The 18360-nt window shown below is 35.6% G+C and overlaps 1 protein-coding gene across 1 annotated transcript in view; it reads right to left on the bottom strand.

Moving 5' to 3' along the window:
• Nucleotides 1–14302, bottom strand: part of LOC127877521 (CCR4-NOT transcription complex subunit 7-like) — a 30831-nt gene extending 16529 nt beyond the window's left edge. Inside the window, exons 1-2 of the mRNA XM_052423456.1 lie at nucleotides 14173–14302; nucleotides 2550–2710 (exon numbers count right to left, since the gene is read on the bottom strand). Coding sequence (XP_052279416.1) covers nucleotides 2550–2663 — 114 coding nt within the window. The 5' untranslated portion in view covers nucleotides 2664–2710; nucleotides 14173–14302. The remainder of the gene's footprint in view (nucleotides 1–2549; nucleotides 2711–14172) is intronic.
• Between the last annotated feature and the right edge of the window lie 4058 nt (nucleotides 14303–18360).

Raw genomic sequence — 18360 nt, 5'->3', positions numbered from 1 at the left:
AGGTCTGTAGACGGTTAAAAATGACCAAGTCAGACATCACTGACAACCAAGGCCTGTGGTTAATCAAAGAGATCATAGCCAGAGTTAGAACAGGTAAGAAATGATAATTATATCAAGAGATGTGTTAGTCAGAAACACATTGCCCCCTATTGCGCCGCTTTGAAATAAAATTGCTATTTATCATTTGGCAGGTATAGAAATCATCTCCCTTTAAAGCTTATTACTTCCCTTGAATTTTGTCCAATTCAATCGGGGGAACCGGATGGGGGGGGGGGGTCTCACAGTCAATTATGACTATGTCAGACATCACTGACAACCAAGGCCTGTGGTTTAAAAGAGATCATAGCCAGAGGCGATCATGTATCTATGAACATAAGTCCACAGGTATGTAATGAACATCAAAGAAATAATAATTTTATCATTTAAAAACAAACTTTGACAAATCAATCATTTGAGTTATAAATAATCAAAATAATAAATCTGTACAGTAACTGTGAAAAGAACTTCAATTCTTGGTAAGGAAATGTATAATATGAGATTTATAATTACATAAATTACTTCCCTTGAAAATAATTGTCTCTAACAAATCTCTATTTTTAGTAGCAAATAATTAAAAGCCACTACCGTGACTGTGATTGACCACTCGAAATGTGCAGCTCCATGAGATACACATGCATGCCAAATATAAAGTGGCTATGTTCAATATGGAATACTTATCTCCCTTTTTAAAGCTTATTACTTCCTTTAAATTTGTATTTTTTACCATAGACCGTAAAGGATGACCTTGACCTTTTACCACAATGTGTTTGTCAGAAACACAATGCCGCCTAATGCGCCCCTTTGATTTATTTAACAAAAATATATACGTGGGCAGGTCAGATAACTATGTCCATTTTAAGCTTATTACTTCCCTTTACTTTGTTTTTTCGACCCTAGACCTTGAAGGATGATGTTCACCTTGAAATTTTACCACTCAAAATGTGCAGCTCTATGAGATACACACGCATGCCAAATATCAAGGTGCTATCTTCAATATTTAAAAAGTTATGGCCAATGTTAAGGTTTTAGCACGACGCCTTCGGCGGACGGCGAACGACAAGCTGACTATGACAATATCTCGGGTTTTCTTGGAAAATAGCCTCGCTAAAAATAAACGAAAATGATGAATGTGATTGGTCATAACCCAGAATGGCAGCATAGTGGGATGGACAAAGGGGTGGACAAAGATTCATGGTGGAGAAAACTATGTACCGGTATAAACTTTAACACGACCTCTACAATGAGAGACCGATGTCCCTCCCCCCCCCTCCCAAACAGGGCCTTGACACCAATCACTTGATCCTTTGATGAAATATCTAACGGAAACGAATATAACACTCCATGTCACATTAACTTTGATGTTTTACCATGTGACCAAAATTTCAAATGTGGTCATCTACTGTCAAAGGCCAATGAACATGTGAAGTTATAAGGCAATTGGTCATTTCATTGACAAGTTATTGATCCGAAATGATATTCACTCTTATTGTTACAGTGACCTTAACCTTTGACCAAGTGACCCCAATTTCAATAGGGGTCATCTGCTGTCCAAGGCCAATGTACACTGAAAGTATCAAGCCAATCAGTCATTTTCTGGACAGATAATGATTGGAAACCATTTTCATACTTTTTGTTATTTTAGTTACCTGAACCTTTTATCTAGTGACACCAATTTCAATTCGAGTACCGGTAATCTACTGTCCACATTTGAAGTACATGTATCAGGCTAATTGGTCAATTTGTTGAATTATTTTTCAGATTGGACAATTCACATGTGAAGTATCAAGCCAATTGGTAAGTTTGTTGAATTATTTTTCAGAAATGATTTTCACACTTATTAGGACAGTGAACTCGATCTTTGACCTAGTGACCCCAATTCCCAAATCCAAGGCCAATTCACATGTGAAGAATCAAGTCAATCAGTCAATTCGTTGACAAGTTATTGATCATTAACAAACTGGTCTACCAACAGACAGACCGACCAATGGTCAGACCGACTGACATCTAGCAAAACAATATACCCCCATTTCTTCGATGGTGGGCATACAAATACATGGTTTTGGTTCTTGGCTCTTACATTTCTCCCCGCAAAAGAAAACAAGAGCTGAGTTTGTGGAACACAATGCCCCCTACTGTGCCGCTTTGAAGCCATATATTTTACCTGTGACCTTGAAGAATGACCTTCACCTTTCACCACTCAAAATGTGCAGCTCCAAGAGATACACATGCATTCCAAATATCAAGCTGCTATCGGCAATATTGCAAAAGTTATCACCAATGTTAAAGTTTTGAGACAGACACACACATACGATGACAGACAGATACATACAATAACAGACAGACACAGACGGGCCAAAACAATATACCCCCGATCATTTGATCCGGAGGCATAAAAAGTAAAGATGGTTACCCATCAAATGGTAAAAGTTCGTTGCAAAGGCTGTTCATTGAATAGCTTTAATATGCATTTCAATAAAACAAACCTTGTCATATTTGAAAAGAATACATACCATGGCAACATATTTGTAGTGCTGAATAACCTGTCTGATCTTTTTGAACTCCACCTCCAAGTTTGAGCTCCAAACATCCTTGATTCCATACTCAGCTTGAGAAACAGACGGCATCTTTAATGGTTGACACAAGGCTTTGCGATGGCTATGATGCTAATTGACTGAAAAACAGAAGAGTAATTTATAACAAAAAAACTGTCCACGCTTAGTACCTTCCTTGACAAGACAGCTATATTGTGCAAATTTCAAAGGTAGGAGTTTTTCCAGCCATTTTTGGTAAAGGAGTCTGGTAAAATTGAGATATTTTAATTAATTAAAGTTGCAAATATTGACACAACAGGTCCTTTCCTGGCCTTTTTGGGGAAAAAACAAGAAGTATTGTTGAAAACGATGGATGCTCCCCGATGATGCGCTTTGTCAATCTATGTGTTAATAACCACCTTAAAAAAATCTATTATTAGCCTCTGTGACCTTGACTCCAAATGACATAAAGCGTTATCAAAAGGTAGAGGTCTATGCAAGGTACCTACATGCCAAATATCTAAGAGATCGGTAAAATGTTGAAGGCGCTATGAGAAACTGTAACAAAAGTGTGACGGAAAAATATATTATTAGCAGTGCTCCAGCCAGCTTTTCAAAATAGAGGGGAGCTTCCCCAAAAAGGGCACATTAAACGCGTAATTTTGGAAAATAGGGCATTTGGTTATAAATATACTTAAGTATATACTTTGGTTATACTTTATACTCATGAATTGTAAACATTTGTGCATTGAATGATTTCACCAATTGTATGCTGTTCCTCATTTTGTGTAATGAAATTATAATAAATATATTACTTTTTACATTGGCGCAAAGGAAAACAACTTAGTAGCCAATTTCATAAGCAACTTAATTGGCCTTGGGCTAGCATCCGACTATACATATTAGAGAAACAAAAAAAACATGAAATAAATTCAGGGGTTTCACTGGGTCAAAAAAACGTTGTGACTGTCAACTCTTAAATTCATTGCTTTAAATAAATTTGAGCCAATGTTTGTCCACAATAATAATATTAATTAAAACAAAAATCTATATTGACACATTAAAAGTCTAAACAATGATCAATGTCACTATTAAGTAGCATCCAGTCTGGAGATTAAAATGAAACATTGTTATTGTTAAAAATACTATATATTGATTTTACAACACATTATTTCAACTAATGTCAACAACGTTGACAGTTTTGTTAGGTCGCGAAAATATATAATATCAAAATTACATTTAACTTGCAGAGTGATAAATCCTCCTTCCAAACAAGCTCTTTATTTGTTGAAATAACAACTGTCTGCCCCTATTCATGTTAAAATTCATCATGATTGAGGACAGACAGTGTTTTAAAGCTCAGAAATAAAATCCAAACACTAATATGTTTTTCCATGCCATAATTTCGGACTAAAAATTAACTGAATATTCGCATTAAAAAAAGATGATTAATTTTCAAATTTTAATAGGTATTTTGAATTAAAAATCGCTATTTTGGGGAAAAAAATCATAGCCAAAGAATTCAGAAGTTAAAAAAATCAATAGTGCTGAGTTTGATTTCATTAGAGTGTGATTGTGCCTAACCAAGCGTGACCCCAGAGATAATCTCTCACAGCATATAACTATCGTCTGCAACAAAAGGCTAATTAGTGACCTGATAACAAACCATGCCCTTGGGGCTTGTTTGTTCACAATGTGTTGACTTAATATACCCTAGGCAGTCATGTACCGGTAAGGTGTTATCTATGTATTGATGTTTCTGGCGATTTATACAGCCTGAAAACAGAAACTTAAGAGACCAAAAGGGCATTTGACAGAAAAATAGAGGGGCGCTTTTTAAGAGGGCAAATTTTAGAGGGGCGCAGCGCCCCTCTATTTATTGCTAGCTGGAGCACTGTATTAGCCTCGGTGACCTTGACCCCAGTGACCTCAAACCTCATCAAAAGGTAGAGGTCCATGCAAGGTACCTACATGCCAAATATGAAAGAGATTGGTAAAGTATTTAAGGCCCTATGAGAAACTGTAACAAAAGCGTGACGGAAAATATATTATTAGCCTCAGTGACCTTGAACCCAGTGACCTCAAACCTCAGCAAAAGGAAGAGGTCCATGCAAGGTACCTACATGTACATTGCAAATATGTAAGAGATTGGTAAAGTATTAAAGGCACTATTAGAAACTCAAACTGTAACAAAAGTGTAAAGTAAAATCTATTATTAGCCTCGGTGACCTTGACCCCAGTGACCTCAAACCTCATCAAAAGGTAGAGGTCCATGCAAGGTACCTACATTGCAAATATGTACGAGATCGGTAAAGTATTGAAGGCCCTATGAGAAACTGTAACAAAAGCGTGACGGAAAATATATTATAAGCCTCGGTGACTTTAACCCCAGTGACCTCGAATGAAACCTCATCAAAAGGTAGAGGTCCATGCATAGTACCTACATGGCAAATATGTAAGAGATCGGTAAAGTATTGAAGGTGCTATTAGAAACTGTAACAAGAGCGTGAAGGAAAATCTATTATTAGATATCTATTAGATATTAGAAAATCTACTATTGACCTTGACCGTGAACCCAGTGATCTCAAACCTCATCAAAAGGTAGAGGTCCATGCAAGGTACCTAAATGCCGAATATAAAAAGAGATTGGTAAAGTAATGAAGGCGCTATGAGAAACGGTAACAAAAGTGTGATGGAAGGAAGTAAGGAAGGACAAACTGGCAACTACACGTATATGCTCCGCCGAAATTTATTTCGGGGAGCATAATCAGGGGTTTTATTGGCCTGATTTTATAGCCGAAATTTGGCTATGTTCCCAATCCCAAAAAGTATACTTTCTTCCAAAAATGTGGCAAAAAATTCCCAATTTCCAAAAACAAAACAAAATGCGTATTTTATCTAAATTTTAATTCAAATACATATAACAAAGTATTATATGATTTTGTTCTTTTAATTTGAATGATTATAAAGAGTTACATCAAATTTAGTTTTTCGCTAATCAGTGGACTTTTCGTTTGGAATAAAAAGGCTAATGAATTTATTTTCCCAATTTCATCAAAAAGGCCGATAAAATTCCCAATTCCAAAGCCATGGGCTATCTTCCCAAAAAGTGGGAAAAAAAAAAATGATAATAATATCAATTGTATCAATGCAGGCCTTTTCTGCTCCATTTTAGGAAAACGCCACACTGGAATTTTGGGAATTTCGCGTCGTGAAAAACCCCATTTTGGGAAAAAAATTAATCGCAAAACTGGCTCAATTGGGAAAAATAATCGCATGTAAATAGTGTTTCTTATATTTCAAAGAAGCCGTTAACTGGTAAATAACGACTATTTTGATAACATATTATTAAAATTTTACAGAAATATTATTAACATGTGTGATAAGTGCAGGTTTCTGATTTTGGGGAAAGGGCCTGGCCTTTTTTGAGGGGATAAAAACCGCGCGAAACGCCGGATTTGGGGGAAAATTAGGAAAGTCTTAAATAATCAAATTAACATATTTTACTGTTTTTTAAACAAATTCAAGGCAACAGATAATTTAATTATGCAATATTTTTTTCTTTTGTACACTGGATCAAGTTAACTTATATATTTAAAGGTTTAAAAAACAAAAAAAAAATTTGGGAATTGGGAAGTTTTTTTTTCAAATGGGAAAAAAACAACCAGATTTGCATTGGGAATGGGGCCAAAATTCGGACCCGTGGCATAGGGCGGAAAAGGCCTGTAATCAGTGCAATTTAAATGATAAATGTCAAGAGGAATTTAATAAACACTAGGGTTATTTAGTAGTCAAAGGTCTGGTACACTGTGAACATGACATCATTAAGTGATCTGTGGGATATGTCATTAATAAACGTCCAATCCCGATGGGGATATACATATTTAATATGTGTAAACAATGGACATCAATGGATGAGCATTGTATTTGGACATGTGTTATTATTTAGTAACAAACTCAGAGATGGTGCCTAATGTCTAGGGAAATAGATTGGTTACATACAATTAAAGCTGCCAGTATTGTTTATTTCATGCAATATAAAATAAAGGTATGAAAATACTCAATTGAGTATATTTTTAAAAAAACACGTAAAATTAGAAAATGGTTGTTTTTTCTCTTGAAAATGATTTTCTGAGAAAGGTAGATAGTCTTGCTACAGTATAAATACAAAAATAATTTAATATGATACTCAAATACATGTATCTGTTACATGCATTTCTTATTTACAATGTACCAAAAAATAAATGTCACTCTAAAATGGCAGTTTTTTGCAAGTTTAGGCATGTTTATTAAAGTTTCATAATTTCCAAACCAATATATCTGAAATTTTCAACACAGAAAGAGTAAAACCTATTGAAAAGAAAACATAATTAGAAATATGATTGTAGAAAGAAACTTTTCTTAAACATGCCTTCAAAGCCTGGCTTCACTGAAAAACAGCTTATTATGCTTTAGGCCATTGGGAGATTATTACTTTCTATAATCACGACTCCCATTTTCAAGATCAAAATCTTGCTAAAACGAATTAAGTTGTAAAGAATTGCATTTACACATTTGGTTGCCATTGTTGTTGTTGTAAGATTCAAGGGAAGCTACTCTGGTACGAACTATGGTTCGATAGGCGCTTGCGGCATATAAGCGTCTTGATGATCGCCACTTTCTAAAAATCTTTCCGTAAGCGCGATCAAAAAAACGTTCATCAATCATGGACACATTTCTGAAGAGGTCGGCGTCCGAGGAAGCTGCGATAGCAAAGAAACTTAAAGCTCCAAAAACTACAGAGAAAGTAACGCCGACAGCAGCTCTCAAGTTAAAAAATGGATTATACTGTTCATCTGTTGAGTTGCGGTACTTAATCTTATAATCGGAAATAAAACATCCAAACACAACTTACCAATCAAATGACATATTTTTCATTTAATTCCATCATAATGTTTAACAGAAATGATAAAAATAGTATAAATTAAACAATGAAAACGAAACAACGCTGAAATATACGAATGGCTATCAGCCATTTTGTCCTTGTTTATGACATCACTTGAGTCACGGTAATTAGGTCAAACATGTTTACCATAACATAATTGAGGTTATTTTACACTGAATTTTCAAAATCATTACAAAATTAATTGCAAAGGGATATCAATGTTTAAATGTTATAGTTTAGTCACATTTTATTGTTTTATTTGATTAAACAGTGTTTGTCATTCATTCTTCAGCAGAACAACAGTGAATGCACAAAATGTGCTGTCTCTTCTCAGGACCCTCACATCACAGCAGTATGTTAAGTGGACCCAGTGTTGGCATTTGTCACACTTGCCCCATTTAATGATTACAAGTGTGTGTATGTCCTTCAGCTGTGGAGGGGACAACCTGGAACATACACAGCATGGATCTGATTGATCCTCATCATCATCAGTTTCAGATTCAGCATGCTGGTTGACCCGGTTTATTTGCAGTCCAGATGTTGTTGCCTTTGGGGATTTACATGTTGTTTGATTATTTGGTTGCTTTGATTTAGGTATTTTCTCCTTTTTCTTAGCGTTTTCTTCCAGCTGAATTTTCTTTTGATGTTGGAGATTTATTTGTTCCATGTTTTCATCAGACATAAGACTTCCTTGTAATTTATATGGTGGTGTGAATTTTTTTCTTGGTTTTACAGTCACATTTTTTGTTATTGTTCTCTCTTCAAAGAAATTTTGACTAGTTTTACAAGTTGATGTATTGGCCTTGTTTTCTGATTTTTCAGCACTGGTATTTTCTGCATCATCTCTTAGCATTCCTGGTGGATGTTTGTAGATGGACGATGGTGCTGTAGCTGTTGATGTGATCACGTCGGGATTGAAGGGGTAAATACCAGCCTTTCTAAAAGCACTTGTGATGTTCTCTGGGGAAAAAGCTCTACCGTATGGTCTTGCCGTCAACCGAGCCACTTCATACCGTGTGATGGACACCCCTGGGTTTGCATGCATGTATGCTTTGCACTCATAATTGTAATGGTGTTTCATTGGTCCAAACACACCAATATCAAGGGGCTGAGTGAGATGGCTGGAATGTGGTGGTAAGACAAACAATACCGCTGAATGTTCCTTAGCCCAATCAGTCAGGGTCAGTGACACATGTGATTTGTGACCGTCATACAGAATCAATGTTGTTGGCTTGTCTGTGCCCTTTACCAGTCCCGCATGGCTAGTGAAATGACCTTTCAGGTAGCTTTCAAACAGGTCCCTATTCACGAACCCACTTTCAGTCATGCCTCCATGTGATCCAGGGGCAGCACCTTCCAGCAATTCATCACACCACCTTTTCCCTGGAAAAATGTAAAAAGGTGGTATGTGCTGCCAAGAGCATTTGCAGCCCCAATGACAGTGACTGTTTTCGTTCTGGCTGATGTTACTGCTCGAGGTTTGGTCTTGTTGCCGCATACTATTTTGGGTGGTTTATGTTCAGTTGAGAATCCAGACTCATCAATGTTAAAAATGCTTTGAGGAGATTGCTTCAGATCAGGTTCAGTTAGAATAGAATTTAACTCTTGGAAGTACTTGTCAATGTTTTCCTTGGATGCAGACTGAGCCTTGATAAAGAGAGACATTGGGGCTTAACAACTTTTAGCTCTTCCCACCTGGAGAGAAAAGAATACATCCAACCCTGACTAAGATGTTCTTTTGCCTTTACAGGCTTGTGGAGAGACATTGCACAGTCCCATGCCATGTACTGGATGTCCATTAGAGAGTAGCCATAATCAATGTCTGCCATGTACACAATATGGTCAGCCAACTTCCTTTCTTCATCTTCTGTAAATAGTGTGTTTGCCCCATGATGACAGTCAATTGACACATGTTGTCTGGTTCTGTCCCTCAGTGTTGATTCAGGAGCCTGATACACCCTGGCTGCATGATACACGGACATCCCGGACAATGTAGCAGCATATGCCCTTTGCAGATTATTTCTGTCATATGGCTTCTTGTCTCTCAATGGTTTCCATGTCTGAAAATAATCAAACAGATCTGGTTAATTATCTTTCATTGTTGAAATTAATTTAAATGAAATTTGGCAATACTTTTATATTCATAATTTAAAAAAGTGTTGTGCCTGACCTATTAACAAAACTGATAGGAATTAGTTCATGTTAACCGTTTTATAATGTGTGTTGTCTGCAGTGTTTTTTATGGCAATTTCGGGGCCAATATTCGGCCCCATTTCCCTCAAAAAAGAGTATATATTTTCCCCAAATTTTGTAAAAAATTCCCCTCCAAGTTAAAAAAAATAAAAACAAGAGCACCGCCTTGCGGGTGCAGACCGCTCATCTATTTTCTTTTTAAAGGTGAAGGGACTCTCATTTTCAATCACAAAGGAGGGAGGGGTGGAGTGAAGAGGGGTGTATAGTGTGGGGTTGTGGACATTTATTACATTATCTTCCAAAAAAGCGAAAAAAAAAAAAAAAAAAAAATCGGGGGCGGGGGTGGGGGGGGGGAAGGGCGATGGGGGGGGGGGGGGGGGGGGGGGGGGATTTTATGGGTGCGATGGCTGGACGGTATTTCAAACATAACCGTTAAAAAAAAAAAAATTGGGGGGGGGGGGGGGTGGGTATAGTGTGAGGGTGTGGTGGTAATTTGTGAGATGATCTTAAAAAAAAAAAAAAAAAAAAAAAAAATTAAAAAAAAAAACTTGGGGGGGGGGGGGGGGGGGGGTGGGGTGGGGGGTATAGTGTGAGGGTGTGGTGGTCATTTGTGAGATGATCTTAAAAAAAAAAAAAAAAACAAATAGGGGGGGGGAGGTGGGAGGGCACGGGGGACGGTTTGGGTGGAGTCTATTGTGGTATGTCAGGTAAGAGTAGTTTCGTCAAAGTATCAATCAAATCTAATCATAAATAAAGAAATTATGGCAATTTTAGCAAAATTTAATAATTTGACCTTGAGAGTCAAGGTCATTCAAAGGTCAAGGTAAAATTCAACTTGCCAGGTACAGTAACCTCATGATAGCATGAAAGTATTTGAAGTTTGAAAGCAATAGCCTTGATACTTAAGAAGTAAAGTGGATTGAAACACAAAATTTAACCATATGTTAAAAGTTACTAAGTCAAAAAAGGGCCATAATTCCGTAACAATGACAACCAGAGTTATGCAACTTGTCCTTTTACTGTACCCTTATGATAGTTTTTGAGTGTTCCAAGTATGAAAGCAATATCTATGATACTTTAGGGGTAAAGTGGACCAAAACATAAATCTTAACCAAATTTTCAATTGTCTAAGTATAAAGGGCCCATAATTCCGTCCAAATGCCAGTCAGAGTTACATAACTTTGCCTGCACGGTCCCCTTATGATAGTTAATAAGTGTTGCAAGTATGAAAGCAATAGCTTTGATACTGTAGGAATAAAGTGGACCTAAACACAAAACTTAATCAAATTTTCAATTTTCTAAGTATAAAAAGGGCACATAATTCTGTCAAAATGCCAGTCAGAGTTACATTACTTTGCCTGCACAGTCCCCTTATGAAAGTTAGTAAGTGTTGCAAGTATGAAAGCAATAGCTTTGATGCTTAAGGAATAAAATGGACCTAAACACAAAACTTAACCAAAATTTTCAATTTTCTAAGTATTAAAAGGGCACATAATTCTGTCAAAATGCATGCCAGAGTTATCTAACTTTGCCTGCCCAGTCCCCTCATGATAGTAAGTAAGTGTAACAAGTTTGAATGCAATAGCATTGATACTCACTGAGAAAAGTGGACCTAAACGCAAAACTTAACCAAAATTTTCAATTTTCTAAGTATAAAAAGGGCACATAATTCTGTCAAAATGCACGCCAGAGTTATCTAACTTTGCCTGCCCAGTCCCCTCATGATAGTAAGTAAGTGCACCAAGTTTGAATGCAATAGCATTGATACTTTCTGAGAAAAGTGGACCTAAACGCAAAACTTAACCGGACGCCAACGCCAACGCCGACGCCAAGGTGATGACAATAGCTCATAATTTTTTTTCAAAAAATAGATGAGCTAAAAAATGAAAGAACTGTCTCATAATCATGATAAATATATCTCAAATTTATTTCATAAACAACTAACAAAGTATATAACTATAATTTATATTATTTTGAATTATTTTAAAGAGTTGTATTAAATAGTTTTTCCCAAATCAGTGGACTTTTCATATTAATTGCATTTTTCTCAAAAAATGGCCAAGAAAAGGCCTGATGTATCTATATTGTGTCAATATTTGTTGATAAAATCATTCCAATTTGGTCCTTTTTATTGATAAAACATGCTCAAATTTGCCATTTTATCGATTTAAAAGATCCCAATTAGACTCAAAATGGCTTAGAAAACTGAGACTGTGCATGAAGGCTGAAATGTCTGAAACTAATGTTGAAAATATCAATGATATATATATTTTAATTTTAAGAAAAAGGACAAAGACATTCAGCTGTGAATATTATATTCAAACAAACATGTGTATTAATATAATAAATATCATTACATATAAACAAGTGAATTTTTAATTTTCCCCTTTTCCTAAAAAACGACGCATTTTTTCCCCTTTGGACGGGCCCCGCCACCATTCCCCTATAAGTGAAAAAAACACTGGTTGTCTGACATTGATACGGCAGACGAACTTGTAAACATTGATGGAAAGTTTGACAAGTACCGATTTTTTCTTATTTTCTTAGTTTGTTTTAATACATTTTAATGAAAAAACATATACACAACAAAGAAAATGAACAAACTTACCAGTATTCCACTCATTTTCACCCAGAAAATAGTATTTCAACAGTGCTCCAGCCAGCTTTTCAAAATAGAGGGGAGCTTCCCCAAAAAGGGCACATTTCACGCGTAATTTTGGAAAATAAGGCATTTGGTTATAAATATACTTAAGTACATGTATATACTTTGGTTATACTAAATACTTATGAATTGTAAACATTAGTGCATTGGAAGCTTTCACCAATTGTATGCTGTTCCTCATTTTGTGTAATGAAATTATAATAAATATATTTCTATCTACATTGGCGCTAAGGAAAACAACTTCGTAGCCAATTTCATAACCGACTTGGGCTAGCATCTGACAACACGCATTAGAGATATGTAGATATCATATTTCTTTCCGGTGTGTGTGTGGGGGGGGGGGGGGGAAGATTTTGATGTTTTTAATCACCTATCATCATTGAACTGCATGTTAATCTTTCAGGTTCCAGTTTCAGCATCAGAGAATTTTTAGAAGAACAAAGAAAACATGAAATAAATTCAGGGGTTTCACTGGGTCAAAAAAACGTTCTGACTGTCACCACTTAAGTTCGTTGCTTTAAATAACTTTGAGCCAATGTTTGTCCACAATAATATTCATTTAAACAAAATCTATATTGACAAACTTAAAGTCTAAACAATGATCAATGTCACCATGAAGTAGCATCCAGTCTGGAGGTTGAAATGAAACATTGTTATTGTTAATAATAGGATGTATTTATTTTACAACATGTTATTTCAACTAATGTCAACAACGTTGACAGTTTTGTTAGGTCGCAAAAATATATGACAATATCAAAATTACATTTTACTCAGAGTGATAAATCCGCCTTCCAAACAAGCTCTTTATTTGTTGAAATAACAACTGTCTGCCCCTATTCATGTTAAAGTTCATCATGATTGAGGACAGACAGTGTTTTAAAGTTCAGAAATAAAATCAAAACACAAATATGTTCTTCCATGCCGTAATTTCGGACTAAAAATGAACCGCATATTCGTATTAAAAAAAAGATGATTAATTTTCAAATTTTAATGGGTATTTTCAATTAAAAATCAATATTTTTGCAAAGAAAAAATCATAGCCAAAGAATTAAGAAGTTTAAAAAAATCAATAGTGCCGAGTTTGATTTCATTCGAGTGTGATTGTGCCTAACCAAGCGTGACCTCAGAGATAATCTTTAACAGCATGTTACTATCGTCTGCAACAAAAGGCTAATTAGTGATCTGATAACAAACCACGCCCTTGGGGCTTGTTTGTTAAAGATGTGTTGACTTAATACCCCCCCGCAGTCATGTACTGGTAAGGGTGTTATCTGTGTATTCAGGTCGATGTTTTTGGCGGTTTATACGGCCTGAAAACAGGAATTTAGAGACCAATAGGGCATTTGACAGAAAAATAGAGGGGCGCTTTTTAAGGGGGCCAATTTTAGAGGTGCGCAGCGCCCCTCTATTTATTGCTAGCTGGAGCACTGTTCAATGAAAAATGAAAGTAGGTCAGCTTGTAGACAACGTAAACATCAGCTAGGTGGCGCACAACAAAATACCGCTAGACAAGTGATACCGCGAGTCAAGTGATGTCGAGTATACTGAATTTAACATCTAGATTATGTTGCCGACAGCGACAAAAATTATGCTTTTTAAATAGCCAACATATAATGCACAATTTTAAGAAATATGGTACAATAAATGTATTGTTTTAAATAAAACATCCCCAATTGCGAGTAAGTTTTTCATTTTGCAACTTGCAAGTGAAAAAAAATCAACTTGCAAAAAAATGCAAGTGCCTTAATAGGTTAAATTCGGTCCCTAAAACCATAATGCAAGGCCTATTAATGTTTCCCTACTTTTTGAAAAGGGGGAGGTACCTTTTTTATTTAGATAAATTGCGGCAACTTTCATTGCAATACGCAAGCAGACCATTTCATATTGGACAGCTCTCAAAATGAATGTGCCATCTGGATTTAAGAGGAAGTGACGTCAGAGCATTGTGAAAACTAAGCCGCTTTATTAAGGTTACACAACACTTTGAAATAAATGTATATGTATCTGAATCTGAATCTGAATGGATTCGTTGAAGTGACCAAGATTGACTTTTATTCAACGGGGCGTGCGCATGAAGTCAATATAAGCTAGGCAAATGTCCCACTTTTGCCGTCATTGCGGCCTTAAAACACTCATAAGATGCTGAGTTCACAGTACTTTCACTGCGTAAATTCCAGTCCAGAATGGTTCGCGGAAAGAACGAGAGTTATTGTTCACTGAATTTAACACAATATTTTGATGGATGTAGTATTGAAACTTCTTAGCCCTTATAGTGCGTTTCGGTCTTAATCGATGCAAATAGTGATCAATATTGATAGCCGGTACGTGCCAATCCACTACCTTGTACAGGAACGTCAATCTCTGGTGGCGTCGCCTCTCTTGTTAGGTGGGGAGGCCTTAGTTTGTCCAGCATGGCTAATACGTATCCATCTTGTCTGGATTTGTAATTCTTAGTAATAAAGCGTGTCGCACATCGCTGGACTCGTTCTAGCTTGTCTATGTCGCCTTGCTGGTATGGGTCCCACATTACACTCCCATACTCCAGTTTAGAGCACATGAGCGCTTGGTATGCGGTTTTCCGGCATGAGATGAGAGTTTGAGATGTGGGTTTTCCATTTCAAGTCATTGAAGAAAGTAAAACCTAAGTATGGATTCTCTTGGACGTTTTTGAGAATTGTGTTGTCAATGGTGTAGAAGAAGGGAGATTTCAATTTTGAATTGAGGAGATAGCATTTCTTAGAGTTATCTATCTATGAATATGAATATCTTGCCAAATTTTTTAATATATTTGATTTTTCACTTATTATTGAAATGGCGACGATGAATAGAATCAATCATAAATTGATCTCACCATCAATCCGTGTGTACCCGATTGGTTGTCTAAAAAGTAAAGTAAATATAAATCCACATGAGTGTTCAGCAATTGCTTTTGTTTACCACTGATTTTTTGAATCAATATTGATCAATTTAACCTTTGATTATAAGAAAACACAAGCATGCTATCAAGTCGAAGTGATTCATTTTCATCTGTATTTCGCGAATATTGAAATCTTATATTCATATCAGGGGTTGCTGGATATTCTACGGTATGGTTTTCTTCGTTACAGCCATAGTATTTCCACATGTGGTTAGCGTGTGGCGTATTTCAAAATGATGTTTTTACTAATTATTATCATAGCCACATGCTAACCACGTGGTATTATCATAGGTAAAGTCATAATTATACACAGCACGACACTTATTTGAAATAAAATGTATTCACTGTCAGACAGGATTTCATTAATACTATACTTCTAAAAGTAACGACAATGACAGGGTAAACAGAGAAAGTTTGAAGGCACAAACACAGTCCTGAACGTATATGATTATAAAGGCATTGATTCAAATGATCGAACCGTACGGAGTTCATTGTATATACCGTTAAACATATGAAGAGACACTATCGACTCATTTCACCACTTTTAGTTAAAACAATGTGGGAGATATTGCTTTTCATATCCATCGGTCGTTCCGTAGGGTATTTTACTAAAACATGGTATATAGAGAACAATTTAACGTACAATCATGCACTGTTATTATGAAGGTTACCTGAGGAGACAGGACGATGACAATTGATTTAAAGTCAACTTTGCGTGGGCTTTTAATCTGATATTAGTCGTCGCACGAAATCTACACATCACTACGATTCGCGAGCATCCATCGGACACGGTAGACGGGTTAATTGGAAGGTAAATAATAAGGATATCTGCTTTTAGGTCAGCATATCAAGTGTTTAAGGTCACGGGGACATATAACTTTCAAAGTGATTGTTCCATATATAGTTTTGTGTATCGATTTTGAGGTCAAACAGTAAGAGGCCCTTGTCAGCGGCTGGTAACATAATACAGTTTTACACATTAGCGGGAGAACGCAATAACCTAAAATAATTAGTATGCTAGTCAGTGATTTTGAAAAAAATATATCATAGGTCGATGCTATTGGGGCATGCTATATTTAATAACACTCTCATTAGTTGCCCAAAGTGATAGATTAGCTACATGTTATAGATAACTATATTTTGTGTTGCCTGCATCATACTGTCTTCCTTCGATCTCCGTCAAAGAGCATTTACATACAGTGATTTTTTTTGCTTTTATTTGTTACAGCCTGTGCCATTTAAATTGGGAAAATTAGCGCGATAAACCATGAAATTGGGAAAAATAGCGCGATAAACCATGAAATTTGGAAAAATTTAGAATTATAAATATGAGTATAAGTAACAGAATTAATATTGTTTTTAAGTGCATGTTCAGGGGGTTTTCTAGCCATTTTTAGAAAAGGAGTCTGGTGAAATTGGGAATTTTTTTTTAATCAATAAAAGTGGCAAATTTGGGAATTATTTATCGAAAAAAGGACTAAATTAAAGTTATATAGTAAATGTAAGATGTTTAAAAAAATTAAAGTTGAAATCTAGAGTTAAGAAATCATAAGACACTTCTCTCTTAAAAAAAAATAATTTTTTTTTTTGGGGAAAATTTGGATTTTTTTGGGGAAATTTTGGTCAGATTTTTGGGAAAAAACGTGGAATTTTGCGATTGGGAAGCAGCCGAAATTCGGCGGTAATTTTGAGCCAAAAAAATCACTGACATAGTACGGTGATTTCTATGACAATATTATAATCCCAGCCTTTTCCAGGACGATTACGTACATTTCTAATGGCCGTTTGGTTAACAATATCAAAGATTCACCTTGTTCAATAAAAAACTGAATATAAATGAACTGTCAACAATTTACAACCCTGTATTTTAAATTGTATTTTAAATTGGGAAAATTAGCGCGATAAACCATGAAATTGGGAAAAATAGCGCGATAAACCATGAAATTTGGAAAAATTTAGAATTATAAATATGAGTATAAGTAACAGAATTAATATTGTTTTTAAGTGCATGTTCAGGGGGTTTTCTAGCCATTTTTAGAAAAGGAGTCTGGTGAAATTGGGAATTTTTTTTTAATCAATAAAAGTGGCAAATTTGGGAATTATTTATCGAAAAAAGGACTAAATTAAAGTTATATAGTAAATGTAAGATGTTTAAAAAAATTAAAGTTGAAATCTAGAGTTAAGAAATCATAAGACACTTCTCTCTTAAAAAAAAATAATTTTTTTTTTGGGGGAAAATTTGGATTTTTTTGGGGAAATTTTGGTCAGATTTTTGGGAAAAAACGTGGAATTTTGCGATTGGGAAGCAGCCGAAATTCGGCGGTAATTTTGAGCCAAAAAAATCACTGACATAGTACGGTGATTTCTATGACAATATTATAATCCCAGCCTTTTCCAGGACGATTACGTACATTTCTAATGGCCGTTTGGTTAACAATATCAAAGATTCACCTTGTTCAATAAAAAACTGAATATAAATGAACTGTCAACAATTTACAACCCTGTATGCCACTCATGTTTTAAATATAAAACTGTGCAGAAAACAATAAATGAACTACAAACATGAACAACACCAAACATCATACAGCTTTATAAAGATCATGGGGAAATGTCAAATTTATTTAAAATTAAAGAGTTATAGCATTCACATGCTTATAAAGTACACATAGCGCTTGATGTGGCCGTGGCGTACTGGGTATGCTGTCCACCCAGCGATCGAGAGGTCACGGGATCGACCCCCACTTTGGAAGCATTTTTAGATTTTCCTATATACACCAAGAACTGATTATAGTCCCAGAAAACGGACTCGAGAGCGTTTCAAATAAGCCATAGGCTTACTATGAAATTGAGTTAAAATAAATATGTTTAAACTAATACAGCAGTTTCAATATTATAACAGTTTGATAAGACATTGACTGACCTTGTTAAATTTGACTCAGTTTTGATAATAGGGATCCCAACGGATGATTTAGAATATGGTAATAACTGTCATCATATGACCCAGTTCTTTTAATGTTTATCTATTGCACGAACCATTGCACACCAATCCCCCAAAACTTGAAGTTTATTTAACTCTTTTGTCCATGTACGTTTA

Source organism: Dreissena polymorpha, chromosome 4 (genome assembly GCF_020536995.1).
Source record: "Dreissena polymorpha isolate Duluth1 chromosome 4, UMN_Dpol_1.0, whole genome shotgun sequence".
NCBI classification, from domain to species: domain Eukaryota; kingdom Metazoa; phylum Mollusca; class Bivalvia; order Myida; family Dreissenidae; genus Dreissena; species Dreissena polymorpha.
Note: the sequence above shows the minus strand (reverse complement) of the source record. Positions and strands in the feature narration are given on the sequence as shown.